General features: G+C 46.0%; 1 protein-coding gene across 6 annotated transcripts in view; it reads left to right on the forward strand.

The window, feature by feature from the left end:
- LOC113584207 (serine/threonine-protein kinase 32C) overlaps nt 1-15976 on the forward strand; it is a 48009-nt gene extending 32033 nt beyond the window's left edge. For 5 of the 6 annotated variants that reach the window (XM_035531471.1, XM_035531472.1, XM_035531474.1 and 2 more), the window contains 7 exons: nt 4400-4573; nt 8107-8144; nt 8694-8783; nt 9140-9243; nt 9441-9557; nt 11729-11854; nt 12090-13006. In XM_035531471.1, coding sequence (XP_035387364.1) covers nt 4400-4573; nt 8107-8144; nt 8694-8783; nt 9140-9243; nt 9441-9557; nt 11729-11854; nt 12090-12785 — 1345 coding nt within the window. In that variant the 3' untranslated portion in view covers nt 12786-13006. The other variant, XM_027020979.2, reaches the window with a different exon arrangement.
- The last annotated feature ends 952 nt before the right edge of the window (nt 15977-16928 follow it).

Raw genomic sequence — 16928 nt, forward strand, 5'->3', positions numbered from 1 at the left:
TCCACATACCTTGATGGACCTACATGTCTTTAGAGGAGCTCTCAGAAAGTTGTGTGCAGACTTTCTGCAATGTGTTGCATTTTAAACACACTGACAACCTCGTGCACACACAGAATTGTATTGTAGTGTTTATGATAAAAAGGAAAATGACCCTAACTCTAATCCAAGCCTAGACTTAAGCCATTAAGTTCTTCTTAAGATAGTCATAATGTATTTACAAAAAAGGCAAAGTTGTGACGGCCTCACAAATCATTTTGTCCTCACATTGTGCTCTCCTTGGGAGGGTGTCTAGGTCCTTAGAGTGTTATTTTATTTAATGTCCTCCATGCGCCTGACGAATGGTGCTTTCAGCCTCTCAGCCACCGGTCTTGGAGCACCCGAGTGCAACCTCTTGCTGAGTGAGATTCTTCTCTCTCTCTCTCTCTCTCTCTCTGTTGTACATATGAGCCAAGTGGGAGAATTGTGTGCAAGTCACACTAAAAGCTGCTCAAATATCACCCAGAGTTGAGAAACATTCAGCAGTAGCAGAGAGGCTGCAGGACTGGAGCAGGTTGGCATGCCTACAGCTCCAGAGACATGTGCTGTGAATTAGCAAATCCAGGCTTTAAGGGTAATGACTCATGTATGTGTCAAATGAATGTTGTGACAAATAATGACTTTAATGTTGTATGCTAATAGTCTTTCGCACTGATATAAGACTGAAGTAGGGGGGAGACCAGTAGAGCATTATTAATAAATCATTTTGAAGTGTTACCATTTAACCATATGTGTTTATGCAAAAATGCTACATTTTTAAGCAAATGCTTTGCAGTATCTTTGCTGCAGCTGAATGTTTCCGACAGCTTTTCGCTGGTCTGAAAAGACCTGTGATGTTTGTTTACCAAAGTCCAAACGTCCTTTTAGCAAATTACCTTTTTACAAAATTGCCATTGCCTTCGTTTTAAAAGAATGGAAGGTTGCTCTGTAGCTGTTTCTTGGCGTAGGAACATAGCTATTCATTAGAGCTTAGCTGGCTTCCTTTATGTGGGTGGGTTGACAGCAAGCGAGTCCACCTCGGCAGAGGAACAGAGAGGAAGTAGTTTGGTAATGGATGCCTAAAACCAAACGTTTTAAAACATCTCCTCAAACTAAGAAAGACAGATAAAGATTCTACCTTTGTGGAACCATGGAACTCATCTAATAATACATATTTTTACAAAGTTCAGCGCAGTAATTGACTTAAAAATAATTTCAAAGAAGAGGAGAAAGTACAGTGGTGCCACAATTATTGACACCTTCCAGACAGATAAGTAAAGAAGTATTTATTTTATTTTATTTTACACAGAGAAAGCCTACCTTTTGTTGAGGTACAAATAAACAAACTTGGGAAACTTAGAAACTCTTGAGAGGAAAAATTGACACACATTCCCATTCAGATTTCACCCTTCATAAGCACAGCAGTCTTTAGAAAGGGTTCATACATTGGTGTTTCCCTGGGGCAGAAGTAGGAGCTCACAGCCTGGCCAAACACACTCAATTAAATGGGACATGGGTTTCTCACCTTTAAACATGAAGTAGTGGCTTCAAAGAAGCCAAATTTTCACTCCTGAAAATCCCTGGACAAGAATTGGGGCTATAATTGAGAAGTTGGTTTCAAACCAATGCGTGCAGGTGGATGCCGGTATATTTTCCCCCAGATACAGTGAGAAGGATGGCTCCAAAAAGGTTCTTTAAGGGTCAGTTGTCGGTGCTGGTGTAGGGGTTCTGTGTGATTACTATTGACTAAAATATTAGAAATTATTGTTGATAATAATTGTAATAAGTGGAGTACCAGTCCAACAGGACAAAAATATTTGTAGAAGTAACCATAGAACATGTGAAAACACTCAACTATCTTGGCAGCTGTCTTGGCAAAGGGTGGATGCACAGTTTACAGTACTAGATTAAGGGTTACAGGGATACATGCTTTGGAGAAAAGTATTTTAAAAATATTTTTAATACATTTTCATTTTTTGAATAATATGAAACTAAAACCTTAGATTTCTCGTAAAGATTCTCTGTAAGACCAAGGTGATATGCAGCATTATTTATTAGCTGTGACATTGCAGGCAAGTAATGAGTGAACAGCGAGTGAACGGCGAGATCGTCTTTATTCTTCACAACAACTCGAGTGAACTCGAAAACAAAAGGGTGACGGTGCGACACTAACAGCTCAGTGCGTAGAGTAAACGCAGGCACGCCGAGGAGCAGACACAGGCGATGGCTCTGGGCGCAGGACCAATGGCCATGCGCAACGCTGATGGCAGGTAGCTGTGGGCTTAAATAATAGAGGCGAACAAAAGGGAGAAAACAAGGAACAGGTGCGTGTGTGTGTGCGTGTCTGTGCGTGTGTGTGCGTGTCTGTGTGTGTGTGTGTCTGTGTGTGTCTGCGTGCGTGCGTGTGTGCGTGCGTGCGTGTCTGTGCGTGTGCATGCGCGTGCGTGTGTGTGTGCTTGCGTGTGTTTGTGCGTGCGTGCGTGCGTGCGTGTGTGTGTGTGTGTGTGTGTGTGTGTGTGTGTGTGTGTGTGTGTGTGTGTGTGTGTGTGTGTCTCCTGCAGGCTGCCCAGCACACCATGACATTAGTCTTTTATCTTTATAAAGGTGTAAATCTTTCTGAGCTCCCTGCATGTACAGTCATCAGTGACTCGTATGCCGCATACAGTGTGTGTGGAGTCTGAACCTGCCTTTGCATTCTCTGACCGAAAAAAAGTCCTAACAAAATCCTAAACAGTGTTCTATATGGTCCATCTCTCATCGTGCCAGAGACACATGGGACCAGTCTGTTGAAATTAGGTTAACTAACTAATCTAACCATTGGACAAGGATCTTGGGTTAAATTATGTAGGCTGAGTGCCTATTTTGTGCCCAGTCTGTCGTAATGATTTCCAAAGCTGTATTGTGTGTCCTTGGCCTTTGTGTGGCTCTCTAAAGATGTTTTTAACCCATTAAACCCACTTCCTCTGTCAAGCTCCCTGCACATTACAGCGGTCCCCTGTTGGCCATTTTCTTTTCCGTGGACATGGCTGTTATAAGAGGGACAGGCTGTCCAGATTGTTATGGACGGTACCATAACTGTGTCCGGCGGTGTGCAGCTGATGCGTTTTATGGGATCGGCATTACGACAGCAGCCGGCTGCACGGACCTGATGAGTTTTATAGATGTGCTGATGCCTGTGCCTTCTCAGACCCTGCGTCATTCGGAATAGGAAACAAGCTTTGGATTTGCCCAGCCAGAGGGCCCTCGAGCTCACCCAGATGGACAGAGATATAAACACACTCACCACTGTCGGGTCTTTCCAAAGAGGATGAGGAGGGAGTGACAGGCCTCGCTTATGGCTCCCTTAACAACGACGCTCTTAATGAAATGAACGAGCCGAATGGAGACATTTGGATGAAAGAGGAAAATAAACCCAGAAAAATAGCAGAGGTCTGCCCGCTAGCCTAACACGGGTCCAGAAGCGAGCAGAGGGAATGAGATATGGAGCAGTTTGCCAGGCTGAACAAATCCCAGACTTTAGTCAAGACGCGACTCAGCCTGATCTCCAGAGTCCTGCACCTGCTCCGCTGCTGGCACAGAGCTCCTGCACTCTTGCTCGCTAAAGGCCAGATTTGTTCAATCTGCATTTGTAAAGTCTGCACATAAGTCAGAAACCCGCCTGTTACGTCGGACTGCCGGATAGCGCATCAGTCTTGATGGACACCCTGCTTCCAGCCTTCCCATGCTTCACATTTGCTTCAGCTCAGTGTGATGCGTGTGTGAGGAACCACTGCTCCTACATGCAAATATCGTGGTCTCCGGGGGTGCTTGGTCCTTCCATATTTGTGAAGAAGCTGAAAACTAGATGTGTTGGGCGCACATTTTGGGTGGAGCGGAGTTTTAGTGTAAACGAGTTTTCACCAGTGTGATGGAAGGCTGACTGGAGCTCACCTAGCAGGTAGACTGTGGTGTGAATAAGACCAAGGTAATGGGTTCAATTCAATCAAGATGAGGAATGATTATACTGATAAATATGTATGTCATTCTGGATGAGCGCATCTGCCAAATGATGTTCGTTAACTTTAATTTCCATTTCATAATCTTATTTCTTAATCTTATTTCTTAATCTTATTTCTTAATCTAATTTCTTAATCTCAATGCTGTATACAATGATGGCAGTAACCAGAGATAAACACACCCTCTTGCATGCACACACACACACACACACACACACACACACACACACACACACACACTGCACTCCGAATGGTCATATCTGACAAACGTAGTCCTGTGTCTTGCATGTGGCCCAAGGTGCACGGCTTATTGTGGGTGCTCTGTGTCGTTCCCCGATCCCAGTTACGGCGCAACTGAGTTCCGTGACCCCCCTGACCCTGTGCCCCAGGTACTCGTTCCAGGACGAGGAGGACATGTTCATGGTGGTGGACCTCCTGCTGGGGGGGGACCTGCGTTACCACTTGCAGCAGAACGTCCAGTTCACTGAGGAGGCGGTGAAGCTCTACCTGTGCGAGATGACCCTTGCACTGGACCACCTGCAGAGCCAGCACATCATACACAGGTCTGTGTGCCACATAACGAGCATGCGTGCCCTTCACCAACAGGTGCGCTGCATGACAGGTGAGGCTCCTTCCAGGAGAGTTCACGAGCATCTCGAGTAAGTTGGATAGCCTGTGCGCAACCTTTTTCTACATTTACACACCCTCTCTCTTACACACACACACGTCATGCTAGTCCTGTCTGCAGTTTGATAGATTCATCTGACAGCCATGTTATTTTCCCTTTTTACCAAACTTGATATTAGCAGCTGTATTATGTATGAACATCATATCAGAAATAACTTGGCAGTTCTGGCAGTACTCATAGTCACTGCTACAGACTATTAGAGGCCAGGTGTCTGTTTGAGATCAACCACACTGACAGTCTCTGGGAGTAGTTTTGGACCCTACCTATAGCTCATTTCACCCAGTGGTTGTCTTCAGCGCTTTCCAAGATGACCATACATATCCACCTCCTTACGTGGACTTGCCCACACACACGCCCACACAAACACCACCCACGCCATCCACACCCACCCACACCAACACCACCCTCGCCACCCACACCCACACCCACCAACACAAACACACAAATAACCAAATAACCAGTGTCTGAAAGATTTACATGTTTCATCGTGCATTTGTTATCAGCCATCAACTCCATTCTGTAACTTTCAAGCAATTTTCTCTTACACATTCAAATACACACACACACAAACACACACACACACGCACACACACACTTCTACTTCCTATTATATTTCTATAGATAAGAGAACCCTTTTAAAATTCAAGGAGTGGCATTAATTCTGAGGCTGTTTCCGGTGCCCAGGCTGATGCAGTGGGCCACGCTATCATGACTCTTCAGCTGACTCGCTCTTTTTACTCTTGCCGTATTCTACTTTTTAGTTTGCCCAGATGTTGTGGATGTCAGAGTGTAATTACTCTCATCCATCTCCTCTATTGTGAGGTGGATTGCATACAGGGAAACGCTGAGTGGAGCTAGAAGCCCAAACGTGTCCCCACAGTCTTACATGCTGCAGACAGTCCACTGGGGCCACAGAGCGCTTAGTCACAAAGAAGCCAATTAGACCTGTTAGAGTTCTTAAAGAACTGTAATGTGGGTGGGTGAGTGGGTGGTTACATGTGAGAGTGTGAATGGATGAGTGTGTATGTGCATGCTTGACACAGCGTAGACGTCTGGGCCAGTTTCCCAGATCCGCATTATGCCTTTTGGTTGGGCCTAAATGATTATATCTTTCCCGATAACTTTCCGTAGTGGATCTTGTTTACTCTAGGGCCTGCAGTCAGGCTGAATGATTCCTGCTGCTGTGTTCATCTCGTCTGTGCACAGTCACTTGTTGTGCCGTGCTGTGCTGTGCTGTGCCCTTGGGGATGTGCTAATATGTAATGATACGACTCAAGTCTACCACCGCTGCCATTATGACAGCCTCGAGGAGACCTTTGGCTGCCTGCGCCCATTAGATAATGACAAAACCCTCAATGCTTGGGCCAACACTCATTAATATTCATCACACATGCGTCATGTAAACTCATTTTACATTCATTCTGTTTAAATGTCACGTGCGATTGGCTTGTTTCAGTAGCCATCTCTAAGCCTATCGGATGGGAAATTAGCTCCAGATTGTTATGGTGATGAAATGTCTTGCTGTGTGTGGTGTTGTCGTACACCCCCCATCCCCGTCGTCCCCATCCACCGCTGGACCTGCTGGACCCTCAACAGGCCAGCAGCCATGCCATGCAATTATTTTGTTGCACCAACTGGGGGAGAAGTGTCTCCTAGCAACAGTCCTAGCATGTCATGTTGCCCAAAGAGATAAAATTAGTCCAAGCAAAGAATTCCTTAAAGAACTAAATAAGGAAGGGTTATTTTCTCCTTTTCCCTCTTTCCAGCTCGGTGGAGTGTTGAAGCATGACGGGGGGTTTGTTGGTGTTTCGTTTTGTTTGGGTTTTTTTTGTTTGTTTTTACTAGCTGCCTGTGCTTTGTGCAAATTTCTGCAGCCAGATTTTGTAATGGCCGGGAAATTCTGTGACATTTAAGTGTCATGACAGTGACGCTAAATGACATCATGTTTTCAGCGAGACAGAAGGCAGAGACCACAGGGACTGCTCAGTATTCTGGACACATGCTCACAGGACACCCCAAAAAGACATCATCTTATTTATCAGGGTTATTTACAATCATTGTACTGCTGTAATTCTGGTATATTTGTTCAGCATTTTTAAATAACATTTAGAAATTATATCTGGTGCCTGTAGCAAACATAACCGATCTAAAAGTTAGTTTTTAAACTTACTGAATCAACAAATTGTGAATTTGAATGTGGGGGAGGGTGTTGGCTTGTGTTAGAGTTTGAGTGAGTGGAAGGCACAGATCTACCATCCCTCCACATATGTGTGTGGGTGCGTGTGTGTGTGTGTGTGTGTGTGTGTGTGTGTGTGTGTGTGTGTGTCTGTGCGTGTGTGTGTCTGTGCGTGTGTGTGTGCGTGTGTGTGGTGTGTGTGTGTGTGTGTGTCTGTGCGTGTGTGTGTGTGTGTGTGTGTGTCTGTGCGTGTGTGTGTGTGTCTGTGCGTGTGTGTGTGTGTGTGTGCGTGTGTGTGTGTGTGTGTGCGTGTGTGTGTGTGTGTGTGTGTGCGTGTCTGTGCGTGTCTGTGCGTGTGTGTGTGTGTGTGTGTGTGTGAGCGCTGGGTAAGTCAGCAGCAACCACAAGATTGTGTGCATTAATCCCATTATCCTGGCTGGCCAACAGCAGTGCAGGCTCTTTGTGTTAATTAGCTGTGATAGAAGTGACGTGTGTGGTGTATTTGGCATGGTGGGGGTTGTTGGCTCTAAACAGTAAGGAGTGAGTGTGTGATTGAGATCCCACAGTGAAGCACTACTGTGTGTGCTAGAGGTGTGTGTGTGTGTGTGTGTGTGTGTGTGTGTGTGTGTGTGTGAGTATCCTAAGCAATTAGCAGGCATAGAGAAATCCATGATGGAGAAATTCATGATGCTCTCACCAGAAAAGGGCAAGAAGGCACTTTAATTTTATAACACTGGACACACACACACACACGCGGGCGCACGCGCACACGCACACACACTCGCCCAAGAAAACCTTATGCTCTTTGTTTCATTTGCTTGTCTCTGCAGGGCAGCCATTTTTTTGTAGGCAGTGCTTGTTTGTGTTGTACTGTACAGAAACACCCGTGAATTGCTCTACAGTCACGTCATGCACAGCGTCCGTAGTATGACCTAACGCAACCCTCAGGCCTTCAGCAGAACATCATCACCGTGGCTCATACCGCCCCTTGCTCTGGGGGACTGGATATTTCTCTCTTCAATATCCCCTTCCAGCAATGAAAACAGGATTTTCATAGCATTGCTGGTTTATTTCTTAAGACTCAAAGAAAAGAATGACACCAAGAAACAGCTCAGGAGACAATGCCAGAACCCCTGTGCCATGCTGAGAGAGTGACATAACGGTCCACAGCTGTGCTTTCTTATCAAGACACTGATGCTCTGCTCTATGGCTGTGGTTTATCTTCCCTACAGGGACATCAAGCCTGATAATATCCTGCTGGATGAACAAGGTAAGAACTTTGTGTATGCATGTGTGTGTGTCTCCGTCCAGTATGTTTCCTAAGCCTCTCAGCAGACATATGGAAGTGGTCCAAGGTGACATGTAGGAGACGTGATCCCACAGGCTGGCAGGCATTGCCACGGTAACACAGTCTGTTTCTGTGCAGTAAGCCAGTATCAGTGTCAGACACCCCATAATACTTCAAAGGCAAACTACGACTCAAGGACAATCTGTTCTACTAAAAACTCTCCACTACCTGCAATTTTTGAAAGTCCAAGTTTCTCAAGTCTCTCTCTCGAGGATTATTTGTTTGCTTTTTTGACTTAGTGTCATGATCCCCAAGTCTCGAGTGCTCTAGTTTCTGCAGGTATCAGCGAACAGGTCACTGCATATCTGAGATGCAACAAACATGACATGTTTAAAGGGCCATTATTAGGGGCCCATCTGAGTAGGCCCTGACCCCAGAAGAAACTGCAGAGGCACTTAAGGCCGAGACATTTCTGAATAGCTGCTGGAGTGTTCTGCCAGAGATGCTTTTCATCAGCTGTGTGTCGCTCAGGTCACGCCCACCTCACTGACTTCAACATTGCTACGATTATCAAAGACGGTGAGAGGGCGACAGCTCTGGCAGGAACCAAGCCTTATATGGGTAAGAATGGCCTCTCCGCTGAGCTATTAAACACACATGATCTTCCCAGACTGGCTCTGGTTTTGGTGGCTCCTTCACATGTTTGGTGGCTTCTTCACGTTTGGTGGCTTCTTCACATTTGGCGGCTTCTTCACATGTGATCATATTATTGTTGTTCTTCTTCTTCTTATTATTATTATTATTATTATTAAGAATATTGCTTAAGATTAATTATTCTACAGCTCATTTTAATAACCTTTTCCAGTTTTTCCAAACTTTAAAAAAAATAATAATAATAATAATACACACACTATAAAATCACATGGCAGAGAAACATAAGCCATAAGTTTCACTGAGACTATGTGGGTCCTTCCCAGCTCCGGAAATCTTCCAGTCTTTCGTGAGTGGGGGAACTGGCTATGCGTTTGAAGTAGACTGGTGGTCTCTAGGGGTGACCATTTTCGAAGTCCTGCGGGGCTGGGTGAGTTGTGTGGTGTGAACAGAGCCGAACTCTGTGAGTTCTTCTAATGACAGACATTTAACTCTTCTCTGTATTTACTACTACTCTGTACTTTTAATTGCCTTTGACATGGAGGAATATTTGATTTAAACTTTTAATCACTTTTTTGTTCTCTCTCTCTCTCTCTCTCTCTCTCTCTCTCTCTCTCTCTCTCTCAGAGGCCATATGAGATCCATGCAAGTAACTCAGTGGAGTGTCTAATGCAGCTCTTCAGCACGGTCAGCGTGCAGTACTGCTCTTCCTGGCACAAAGACCTCGTCTCCCTCCTGCGCAAGGTTAGAGACAGAGAAAGAGAGAGGAGTGCGCGCGTGTGTGGAGTTTTGAGGAATATGTACATTAAAACTAAAGAATTGGAGGAAAAAATGGAGAAGCGAGGAGAGATGGTGATACAGGAATGGAAATCTTATATAGATGAAGCGCTTTTAAAGGATGTGTGGAAAGAGATGCAAAGAGAGAGATGAGCATGGAGGAAGGAATCTCACAGAGAGGGAGAGGGAGACTGAGGCAGAGGGAGGAAATGAAAAAGGACTGGAGGGAGGGAGGGAGGATGGGAGCGTGATGAATAATGGGTGGAAGGTGGCCAGGAATGGGAAAAATACGATATTTAAGCCTACATAGTGAATAGAAACCTGGAGAGAAGGGAGAGGTGTATGGAGCAAAAATAAAGGGGGAGAGAGAGAGAGAGAGAGAGAGAGAGAGAGAGAGAAGAAGAAAAATAATGAGTGAGAGATAAGATGAGGTCTGCCTGCAGGGCTAAATGAACACAGTAGATGTCTACGATGTTAGACAAGGGCAGCATCTCTTTCTCTTTTACACACACACACACACACACACACACGGCCAGGGTATAAGACAGGAGCATCGCTTTCCCTCTTTCTTTTTCTCTCGCTTTCTCTGTCTTACGCACACACACACACACACACGTGCGTGGACACACACACACTGCTCAAATGCAAACCACTCCTGTGTAATTGCTGACTAGGTGTCAGGTTCTATATCGGCACTCCTGAATGGGTTGTTCATTTGTCTCATCCATGCCTGCACAGATCAGTTACTTCTGTCTGTTCTCCATGGAAAAAGACTCTGGGGATAATACCACACCAACATACCCAAAAAATGCTGCAGATACAGTTTCCCTGGCAACCGAGAACATCCCAACAGACGGGCCGGGATTCTCTTGCTGTATGACAGAGTCTCACAATAAGCCTGGACAGCTGTCAGCTTTTTATAAATCTATCAGCCTCTTAATAAGAGAATAACTTTTTATAATCACTCCCAAGACAGATGAGCCCACGGTATCCCCGAGCCCAACCACTCCAGCGTGCTCGTTTAAGACTAATTGGTGCTGGAGAATGTCTGACTCGTGCCAGCTCAACAGTGCTCCCTACGGGTGACTCCAGCACGGGCACACTGACTGCACTGGTTGTGAATTGCCTAGATATGAGATTTGCTATTTGCATACCAAAGAATGACGAGTAATCCTGAAAGAGAGGAGCTCCAAATCCATTCACAGGAGAAAGGTTCGGCGTGCGGCTCTTTGTGCAGGTTTGGCCCGTGCGTGTGCGTGGTGTCGGGTTTCCAGCCCATCCTGCTGGGAGCTGGCGGGGAGTACCGTCTCCTCTGTACCGCTGCAGCTCAGACCCGTCTGTAGACTCTGGCAGCAGGGTGCCTGAGGCCCATGCAGGGGGGGCCCTGGGGCCCATGCAGGGGGGGCCCTGGAGCCCATGCAGGGGGGGCCCTGGAGCCCATGCAAGGGGGGCCCTGGACAAATGGAGGCTGCACAGGAGCAGGAGCTGTGAGCGTCCTTGGGGTCTCCAGAGCAGCAGAAACTGTGGCCTCCCTCACAGGGCGAGTCCAGGCGTCTGAATATAAAATGTTCTGAAGGCAGAAAAGCACAATGGTACAGGCACACAGGCACAAACATATGCAATATAACGTGTGATCAGCTGAACAAAGAGTCACGGTAATCCGTTTCTTCCGAACATCTGTGTGGTAGTAAGCTGACACTGGCCATGCAGGCAGGTTTGTTTTCTCTGTGTTCCCAACAATCCTTTAGCTTGAAAGGCACATGAAAAAAAGGCTCACCAGCAAGAAAGCACAGAGGATACCGAGTTATTTTTAGTACTGAGTGGAGTGGGTGTTTGTTTGTTAATTTCTGGTGTAATTTATATTATAACTAAACATAATGTATACAGTAAATAATGTATATGAGGCACAGATTATGAATGACCTTTGTCCGAAATGAGATTTCTAGAGAAACGGGATGTTTTAGACAGAGGACCTTCCACAGCTGTGCAGGCAAAGCACCCAAGTATACACGCATAGTTGTTCCCAGATATATGTAGCATTGTGTGCACAGTATCAGTGCGAGTGTGTGGTGCGGAGGTGTGGGTGGTGTAAAACAGCGCAACGGAATGAATGCAAGCTTATTTGTTTATTTCTGCAGCTGTTGACAGTAAACCCAGAACACCGCTTCTGCAGTCTGGCTCAAATGCAGACGGCTCCTTACCTCTCAGACGTCAACTGGGACGCCGTGTACGAGAAGAAGATGGAGCCCGGATTCGTTCCAAACGTAGGGGCTGCTTAAACGCAGCACACAGGGGCACGCACGCACACGTGCGCGTACGTGCGCACGCAATACATGCAGAAAACGTGCGCGACTGTGACTACGCAGATCAGCACACAAACGGCACAGAAGGAGCAGGAAATCTTAATGTAGTCTCAAGATTCGACACATTTATATTTCTCGATGTGCAGTGTGTTTTTTTTTTTTAGTCGGTCCATTTGTTGTGTGTGGGTGACCACAGAAAGGTCGTCTGCATTGCGACCCTACTTTCGAGCTGGAAGAGATGATCTTAGAGTCTCGTCCACTGCATAAGAAGAAAAAGCGTCTGGCCAAAAACAGGTCCAGAGACAACAGCAAGGATTCCCAGTCTGTGAGTAGCGTCTGGTCCCAGTCTGGTCCCAGTCTGGTCCCAGTCTGGTCCCAGTCTGGTCCCAGCCCTGCATGTTCCCTTCAAGAGTCCCTAATACGCATCGACACGTTGTTGTGGTTTACTTCTACTGTCCTTTTAAATCTATGCCCAGAATATAAATATCAGTACAAATATGTTGACCTCCATTTGTTCCTAGTGCAGATTTACTGCAGGCAACATTCTCAACATTCTCAAAATTTACTGAGAAATTCTCATCCTACCCCAGGCAATATTTTAAAACAATTTTTCTTTTTGGTATTGATTTACACTAATCGCAGAGACATGAGCAGACGCTTATTCTCGGGATTCCAGTTACTCACTTCAGCAGTGATCTTACTGATTATAGCAGTCCTGACATTATTTACCTCTAAAGGACGCCTTACTATTTCTAGCCTCTGCCAGCTCCCTGGGTGGGTCTGTGTTAGTAAATGTAGCTCTGCTGATCTTCCTGATACGCATGCTAATGCAGCTTCGTTAATGGGCTGCTCCTCAGGCTCTTGGTTGCCTACTCTCTTATCACCTGGATGATTAAATTATGAGTCTCTCAGTAGCTAAAGCTGCCCAAGCTTCCAGCACCTTCAGAAACAAGGAGGGCTATTTTTGGCCGGCTGGTGCTTAGTGCTGGATAAACACAATCGGGCTGTCCGGTCTGAAGGAAAGCAGGCTGAACACAACAGCAGTCGTGTCTGGATGGGGGGAGGGGGGGGGATATGGGAGGTGCTGATTGGTTGAGCGTGTGCTGCTGGTCCTGTGCTGTACACAGGAGAATGACTACCTCCAGGAGTGCCTTGAGGTGGTGCAGCAGGAGTTCATGATCTTCAACCGAGAGAAGTGAGTTTGTTTCCTCTTCTCTTTGTGTACGTGTGTGTGTGTGTGTGTGTGTGTGTGTGTGTGTGTGTGTGTGTGTGTGTGTGATGTAAGCATATCTTCCTTATAAGGTATCTCCATTCTACTTTTAACTGTACCATTACATTTCCCTTTTTAAATTTCTTTCCATTTCAATAAAAGCATTGACATTTTCAGCAGTTTGCTTCTGAATATACCCTACACAGTCAAAAGTATGTGGACACCTAACCATCACTTTACAGTGTATGTGAGAATTTGTGCCCATTAAGTAAAGAGAGAAATTGTGAGTCAGACGCTGATGCAGGATGAGAAGGCTTGGCTTGCAACCGCCATTCCGATCCATCCCGATGGGGTTCATGAAGCCACGCCTTTATGGACACCACCCGGGGGTGTAGCCGTGCTGAGGCAGGACCTTCCCCAGGCTGTTATTACAGAGTTGGAAGCATACATCAACGTCTTTGTATGCTAAAGCATGAACTAAGAGGTCTAACCCAAATGCAAATGAAGATCGCCTGGCTATGGGATTGACTTTATACACCCGTTAGCAGTGGATATGGCTGAACCATGTCCACATACCTTTGGCCACGTAGTGGACATTCTCTGCTGTGTGTTCAGTGTTGGTTGTATTAGAGTGGAGCTGCCGTTTACCGGTAGGGGAGGCTGCTCGTGTATGGAGGGTCCCCACACGGAGGGGAGTGCTGGTTCAGTCCTGCTCTCCATTCGTCCCTCGTTTACTCATTTAGCAGGGCCTCGCACTCCCCGCCTGTCTCGCCAGTCTATGGCTGAAATGTATGAGTTCCAGAAGCTATTTTCAGCACTGCACCATTATCTGTCACCTTTTCTCACTCACGCGCGAGTCTCTGCCCCAGCGTCATCGCACACCTTTCCCACTGTCTTGACTGTTTGCGGATGAGTGTGTCGTCACAGTCTTTTACGTGTTTGGTGAGTTTGTTCGCATGGATGTTTGTGGATTGTGCATGAGTGCCGGGTTTGGTCATGTGTGCACAGCTGTCTGTGTGCGCCTCAGCCTGCATGCACAGCACCACAAAGGCTCTTAACATGTCCGTTCCTTCCTTCCCCTGTGCACGTCAGACTGAAGAGGAGACGGGAGGACGGCTGCATGGCGGGCGAGGGCGAGGGGGCCGAGGCACGGGGGGAGGGGGACGGGGAGGGAGACCCTGACAGGGAGGGCGACGAGGCAGAGGGTGGCACAGAGGACGAGGAAACCGAAGCGGAACCCGAGACCTCCAAACTGAGCATGTGCGGCTCGGTCTGCTCGTCCCCGGGCAGCTCCTAGCGGCGTGGGAGCGGCGCCTCCCTGCAGGTCTCTCGGGCCTCGGTGTGCTCAGCATGCCTCGACAGCCTTCGGCGTGGCCTCCTAACCGCACACCGCCCAGAGAAAGGCCCCGCGTGGCTCCGTTCTCCTCCCCAGTAGCATTCACCACGGTGCATTCTGGGTAAGGCCTGCCTGAGCCACCCCCCACCCCTCACCATGGCCCCTAGAGTAAGCTCCAACTTCTATGCAACATAATTGTACAGCATGATGTAAAGTAGACATTTTAGAGGTAACCAATCACGCTGCGTCTGCCTGAGGAAGCATAGCAACACCCAGAGGAACAGGACTCTAGTGCAAACACGCCCACGTGACGCGGCCGGGCGGGCGGCGAGCGCAGACGCTGCTCCTGTGCCAAGAGCGCTACATTACTGAATAGGTGAAAGCACGGAACTTTTACACTAGCTTATGTTTGCTCTCACAGCTGCTAAAAACAAACTGGTTTAGCGTTCGTTTCATTACTATAGCGGCAATAGCTTTTTTAAAAGGTAGGAGAGATCACTGGCGGTTGGAAAAGACGACGTCACGGCAGTCATGTCCTGAAAGTTGGTGAAAAAGGTCCATACTACGTCTCAAGCAAATGTGGTTCTTGTTGCAAGTAAATATTTACAAAGAGTCTAACCTCAGTGCTTAAGAGTCACTTTTTTAAGCTTAAGTCAGTAACTGTTACGGTGTTAATGTGAATGGCTTGTTTTCCGTATCTCTGTCTTTATAGACTAGCTGCTTGTGGCTAGCACCCGGTGGTGAGCTATTGCCATGTGGCTCTGTGTTTCTCTCTCTGACTGTTAGCGCTCTTAAGGTGCCCTTTTCCTGGAGGGTTTGGTGTTCTGCTGTAGAGAGTCTGCCACAGTGTGTTGTCATCATGTGCTCTCTTCCATATCTGCTACCTAAGAACTACTGCTACTGTTCACTCCACAGGGGGAGTAGGCTTCATTTACCCCTATAGGACACCATTTTAAGATTCTATTTGATTAAGTTAATTGACAGTAATCTGACTAGTAGCATTTTGAGTGATATTTGGGGATATTTCTGGTTTGGGGTTAAGCACTCCCCTTAGTGGACAAGGTGGGGCTTTTCTGTAGAGTAGCATTGTTTCAGTAGTTTATGAATATGATAGTGGTTGTTTTAAGGTGATACCATCTATCTCAGTTGTGACGTGGGAACATGTAGCATTCTCCACCTTAAACTCTATTGTCTAATTATGTAAAACGTGTACATAGCTCAAAGCAGAATCTTTTTTCCACAGTTTTATGTGGGTGCGCTTTCCTAACTTAAACAAGTATATTCAAGAACAGATTAAAACTAAAACTAAACTAAACTGGTAATAAAAGGAAAGCCGGTTGTGTGAAGCTGTGTCTTCATGCAGTGACATTTCTCTTCTGTTTCCAAGTGTGCAGGCACAACTTGTAGGCAAAAACGCCAAAGCTTTTGTACCGTTTCCATAGCCATTTCTAATTAAAAATGAGTGCCTGTGTGTGTGTAATTGTTTGTGTGTGGGTGTGTGAGTGTGCGTGCGTGCATGCGTCCTTGCATGTGCGTGTGTTTTGGTCTCTGAATGTGTGTGTGTGCGCGCGCGCGCGCATGTGTGTGTTCAGTATGCGTGCGAGTGTGTAAGTAGTGCATAGGGCCAGTGTAACATTTGTAAACAAGCATTTATTGTGGTAAGTGACAACATGGAATGTTTCTGAAATTAAAAACAAATTCTGCTATTAACCTCAGCTGAATATGAATGGAAAATTAACTGTAATTTGTTAAAGAAATTACTATAAAGATACCATAGCATACTAAATAAACATCAGAATTTTTGCATGTATCACTATTTACAATGACTCCAATGGGATCGTGTGGGGAGGGCGTTAGGTTGGAGTTACGTGGCTCCATCATACATATTTGCCACTAAAATAAAATTTTCCTATTAATAGTTTGGAAGAGTGGGCTCTTTCAGCTCTGCCGCCAGTGCTCCGTATATCAGACGTTTGTCATTTTCTAGTACTGCTTTATCAACTAAAGATGTTTGTACAAAGCAAAGCATTGTTTCCCAAAAAATGTGGATGGCATGATATGTATGAATAGATTCTGTTTAAGTTTTGGTATCCCATAGATTGTTTTGATGAAAATATTAATAAAATGTTCGTGTACTGTCTCTGGCTCCGAAATCAATGCTTAAAGTAGTAAATGTGCAGAGGTTTATGTCTGCGAGCACACGGGCTGTTTTTTTATGTTCCTGCAACATGAAAATAAACTTCTGTCTGGATGAACCAACATTGGACGTTAGGGGGAGACAGAGAGCACACTATTCAAATCTGTAGGCTTAACCGTTTTTAAAGACACGTTGCACTAAGATTTTATACATGAGATCAGAGGACTCGTGAAATGTTTGTGTTTCAGGTTATTTATCATTATTAAATATTTTTAAATTTTAATTTACAATGTAAGGTGTAATGTTTATGAAGGACATGGATAAGTTATCAGAAAATGTTAACCCCACATGC

This window comes from Electrophorus electricus, chromosome 11, assembly GCF_013358815.1.
Source record: "Electrophorus electricus isolate fEleEle1 chromosome 11, fEleEle1.pri, whole genome shotgun sequence".
Lineage (NCBI taxonomy): Eukaryota > Metazoa > Chordata > Actinopteri > Gymnotiformes > Gymnotidae > Electrophorus > Electrophorus electricus.